Source organism: Lathyrus oleraceus, chromosome 4 (assembly GCF_024323335.1).
Source record: "Lathyrus oleraceus cultivar Zhongwan6 chromosome 4, CAAS_Psat_ZW6_1.0, whole genome shotgun sequence".
NCBI lineage: Eukaryota > Viridiplantae > Streptophyta > Magnoliopsida > Fabales > Fabaceae > Lathyrus > Lathyrus oleraceus.
The window spans coordinates 214762218-214767933 of NC_066582.1; the positions used below are offsets into that span (position 1 = coordinate 214762218).

The window sequence follows — 5716 nt, forward strand, 5'->3', positions numbered from 1 at the left end:
CTGACCAAGAAGTTACATGTTAAAATAATAAAGTTTATTAAGTACAAAGTGTAATGCTTATTTTAATATATTTTCATAACTTGAATAATAAACTCATCTTATTCACTGCAACACTTAGTTTAACGTATTTTAAATAAAGTGTAATACAATAATATATTACATAATTATTACATAAGTGATATATTTAATGTATTTTAACTGTGTTAGATTAAGTAGAAATAATTTAATTATTAAAATTATTTTGAATGCGCAAATTCAATATTATGTGAAAAAAACGGAAATGAAATCTCACTAAAAAATATCACTTATACCTATTTATAATTATTTCACTTTTAATAATTAAATTCTTATATTATGACTCCATCTGTTGTAGTGCTAACGTTAACATCAATTTATCAACATTTATGTACGCCATGCAACATATTATGACTAAAAAGTACAAAATAGATTATTTGCGAAAACCAACAACTTATTTAAATTTATAGTATACTTGAAATTGTGTGGTGTTCTTATTAAAACCCTCAAAGTTTAATGCAGAAACATGAAAAAGATGCATGACTCAATTGAAGTTACTGAAATAATTTAAAGTTTCTGGAAAAGTAACCAAAAGAGATAATTTTTTTTTTAAATGTAAGGGAATAGAAAGTGTTAGAGAGAAGAAAAGTATCACTACAGTGAGCTGGATTAGAAAGGAAAAGGAAAGCATATAGAGATGCAAGAAGTGGGAGATTAGGATTGAAGCAAGTCATGGTGAGTAGTTGTGTTCTAAAGGATAAAGATGTTTTGAAGAATTGATAAACTAAACTTGAGAAAAATGTAAACTTTGAAGAGATGAAGTAAAAATGGAGCCTAGGTAGTAACAGGTATAAATGCTTCTTTCGCACGTGGCTGACATGCATGTAATAACTTAAACTCATTTACAAGTATAAGTGCATATTTTGTAGACACATGAACAATATAATGTGACTCGAATCTGATGCATCCATTGATCATTTAAGATACATATAGAAACACCCCACACCACTAACAAAAATAAGAAAGGATAAGTAACAAAATACAAACGAATATAACTTCAAAATATTTGTATAATCAACTTTGTGATATGCTCTTTCATATTTATTTTGCATTGCATTTTGACTTTGTTCTCTCTTATAGAATACAATTTTTTTTAATTTTAATTTTAAGGTAAATTATTTATCAAGTTAAATTAGTATATAGTATGAAAATAATTACCAAGTACACAATGTTTTTTAATTATATTGTTTTGTTTATTTAAAAAGAACTAAAGATAAATTATGCCATCTATATATAGGTATAGGTAACTTATAACATGCATAATTAATTTTATTTAGTCTATAATATGTAGTGGTTGAAGAAGAAAATTTATATCAAATCATCTTCTGATGATATATCGGTTTTCGATCAATTATTTTTGTAGAGGATTCGGTATAGTTTCTAGTTGACAATTACATTAATAAAATGGAAAATAATACCCGTCAAATATCAAGTCAACAATAGAGGTCAAGAAGGGCCAAAAATGAAAGGAAGAGGAGACAAAATATGAGCAACGGGCAGAGAGAAAACAATTTGTCGAGACGACGTGAAAATTATAGGCGGCGAAAAGAGCAAGAGAAACAAGCTCAAACATCTCGCCCTATAAACAGTCAGTCGAGAGTTCCATTTCAAAATTTTACAAATATGACTTTTTCAAGATCACACTTTCAAGGAACTCATGACAGTGAAGTCAGCCCAAGTAGAATTACACATGTTAATGATGTTGCACTTGGTTGGTGATGATCAATATATATATTATATATTACATTTCATAATTTTGTTCGCTTTCATCATATATTATTTTATGTATTTAAACCCGCAGATCATAATTGCACATCACCTAATCAATGAAACAACACGAGTCAATCCGATACAGGTATAAGGGATATAGTTATAAGTATGCGAGTATTAATTTTTACAAATGTATATATATTAATTATTATTTTTGTATCAGATGATATGGATGTTGATGAAGCTTTGGAGGACGCAGTAATATCATATGTTAACATGGACGCCAGAGAAAATGGTGCATTATCACGTCGTTCTCAGGTATGTTCATAAAATTTTGCTTGAAATAAACGTAGCCTTTGCTCATGTGACATAAAATTTAAAATCATGCAATATTAAAATATAATAATTGAGGCATCTTGCATATATTTTTTATTTGTATTTTAGATTTTAGATAATATTTAGTAATCAATATCAAACTCATGCCTGTAGAATCAGGACATGTTTTTCGAGCAAAGCACAATATTGCTCGAAATTTCAAAAATAATATGATGATGGCAAAATCCCGGTTGCCTCATCCATTTACCTGTAGACACTGCAATGCAAGATTGTTTCATCATGAATCACGTGACATGTGTTGTAATGGTGGAAATGTATCATTCTCACGAGTTGATGCTTCTATAGAATTGCAACAATTATTTTTGGATGGTTCATCTGAAGGAAAACATTTTAGGCAACATATTCGAAGTTATAACCATGTGCTTTCATTCACTTCAATTGGTATTCACGTTGATGAGAATATTCTTGCATCTGGTCGTGGTATATACATATTTCGTGCTCAAGGTACTTTTTACCATAACATAGGAGGTTTCTATCCAAATGAGGGTGTCAGACCGCGTTTCTTACAACTATACATCTACGACACCGATAATGAGCTACATAATAGAATGCAGGAAAATCCACAGCTGCACCAAAATGTAGTTCACAAATTACAGAAAATGCTCCATCAGTTTAATCCTTTTGTAATTAGGTTCAAGCAACTTTCAATACTTCCAAATATCAGTGAATGTAGCCTCATACTTAAGGAGCTTCCAAGTAATCACCATCAATACAATCTTCCAACTGTTGAACAAGTTGCGGCAATTATTGTTGGATGTGATGCAGATTCTATGGATTATGGAAGGGATATTAATGTCATTCGTTGTGATGGAAATCTCAAGAAAGTTCAAGAGACAAAGGGATATTATGATCCTTTGCAATACCCTGTATTGTTTCCATTTGGGACACATGGTTGGGACATCAACACAATAAATTGCAATGGACGAAGAGTGTCATGTCGAGCATATTACAATTACATGCTTAAGGTAAATTTGGATTAATTTTAGTAGATAATCTACTTAGGTAAGCGTTGTTTAAAAATCTGTACATTTAACACCGACATTTTTTTCAATCAACTGTAGGTTCATCCAAATGATCAATCAATGTTGTTAAATGCGGGTCGACTGTTGCAACAATATGTTGTAGACAATTATGTCAAATTGAATCAGGGAGATTAAGGTGGATTAAAGAGCACCAAAGTGATATACGTTCTGAATTGTACCAAGGTTTACATGATGCTTTGCATGTTGGTGAAACTAATGCAGGTATAAATTCATATAGCATAAATATACAGTTTTAGATTAATAACTAGTTGTACTTCTAATGCTAATAATTCATATATTCTAATACTAATGCATTTCATGAATCATCGTAGAGAACATTGGAAAAAGAACAATATTGCCATCATCATTTATTGGCCGTTGAGACATGACACAACGTTATGAAGATGGCATGACTATTGTTCTTAATGGCGGTAAACCAGATATTTTTCTATCAATGACATGCAATCCTTCTTGGAGTGAGATAACATCAAAACTTTTGCCTTTTCAAACACCACAAGATCGTCCAGATTTGCTAAAAAGAATATTTCGTTCGATGTTTGAGAAATTGAAGGATGATGTTATTAATAAAGGAGTCTTGGGTAAAGTTAAAAGCTACATGTATGTCACTGAATTTCAAAAGGGAGGACTGCCGCATGTGCATATGTTGTTGGTCTTAGAAAGTAACGATAAGTTGCGTGACCCAAAAGATTATGATAGTACGATAAGTTACTGTTAAAGTATGACTGTCACATCAATGTAGAGATTTGCAGTAGCATTAAAAGTATCAAGTATCTATACAAATATGTGTACAAGGGCCCTGATCGTGTGGCTATGGAGGTTCATAAAGGATCATACATGGATGAAGTTCAGCAATATGTTGATGCAAGATGGATTTGTGCTCCCGAGGCATTATGGAAAATATTTCTATTCACTCTTTACTGATTATATCCTTCAGTTGAAAGATTGCATATCCACTTGCCGAACCGCCATCAAGTGCGCTTTTATGATCATCAACAAATTGCAGATGTGTTAAATAATGAACGCAACTCCAAAACAATGCTCACACAATTCTTTGCATTGAATCTACGAGATCCACAAGCAAGAAAGTATCTGTATAGAGAGATTCCAGAGCATTATTGTTGGAACAAGCGGGATATGGAATGACATCATAGACGATCAACAAGAAAAGTTATCGGGAGAATCTATACGGTATCACCTTCGGAGGGAGATAAGTTTTACTTGCGACTATTGTTATCTCATGTCACAGGTCCAACCAGTTGGGAATATCTTCTTATAAATAATGGCATGACTTTTAGTACATTCAAAAAATCAGCCGAGGATAGGGGATTTCTAGAGACTGATCATAGTATTTGTGATTGTTTGGTTAAGGCTACGAGTCTCCGAATGCCATATGCTTTACGAAGGTTATTCGTGACGATTTTAATATTTTGTGAACCTACTGATGTTAGAGGCCTTTGGAATGAGTTTTTTTACACATATGGTAGAGGATTATAAAACAGCTAACAATGTTGTGGAATCAAACTTAACTAATATGTTGTTGAAGGACTTGAATGAACTCTTAAACCTGCACGGTAAAAAGATTGAAGATTATGATCTCCCATCTTTACCCTCTAATACAATAGACAGAGGTGCAATTCCAAGTATCATACAAGAGGAGTTAGCGATCGATATCCCCAATGAAGATATTGAATCTGTTGCTAAGTTAAATAATGATCAAATGATTGCATTCAACACCATTATGAATGTAATTGTTCAAAAACACAGTGGGGTATTTTTTGTTGATGGTCCAGGAGGAACAGGTAAAACATTCCTTTATAGAACATTAATGGCAATTTTAAGAAGTAAAGGAGAAATTGTCTTAGCAACTGCATCATCTGGTATAGCTGCAACATTGTTACCCGGTGGTAGGACTGCACACTCTCAATTTAAGATACCTATTGATATTCAACCGAGTTCCATTTGTGGTATTCAAAAGCAAAAGGATCTTGAAAATCTCATTAGAGTTGTTGCTGCAATAATTTGGGATGAAACACCACTGACAAACAAAAATTGTTTGGAAGCCTTAGATCGATCATTACAAGACATTTGTAGCAACAATGCTCCATTTAGTGGAAAAGTTCTGATCATGGGAAGGGGATTTTTGTCAAGTTCTTCCTGTTGTAAGAAAAGGTACTAAGGCACAAATGATTTCAACGTGTATTGTTCAGTCTCATTTATGGAATCAGACCAAGATTTTGCATTTGCATCAAAATATGCGATCATTGCATGATCAAGAGTTTGCAGAATTTCTTATTCGCATTGGTGATGGTGTTGAACCTACCAAACCAGATGACATGGTGAGGTTACCTTTGTTGGTGTAAGCCCTAGAGGCCAATACTTTTGGTACTTGTATCGAATTATTTATTAATAATAAAAGGCTTTTTCTTTATTATGATTGTTTAATAAAGTCCCTAGGATAGCTAGTCCGTTTAATGTATCAAGTATGACTTAAT

General features: G+C 32.3%; 2 protein-coding genes across 2 annotated transcripts; both read left to right on the plus strand.

Annotated features, from left to right (window-relative positions):
- Window positions 1-3588: 3588 nt before the first annotated feature.
- Window positions 3589-4145, plus strand: LOC127136734 (uncharacterized). Its single transcript, XM_051063261.1, has 2 exons — window positions 3589-3919; window positions 3964-4145. The coding sequence occupies exons 1-2, from the start codon at window positions 3589-3591 to the stop codon at window positions 4143-4145; spliced, it is 513 nt and encodes a 170-aa protein (XP_050919218.1).
- A 556-nt stretch (window positions 4146-4701) lies between these two features.
- LOC127136735 (uncharacterized) lies at window positions 4702-5400 on the plus strand. The gene has a single exon (XM_051063262.1). The coding sequence runs from the start codon at window positions 4702-4704 to the stop codon at window positions 5398-5400; it is 699 nt and encodes a 232-aa protein (XP_050919219.1).
- Window positions 5401-5716: the final 316 nt, after the last annotated feature.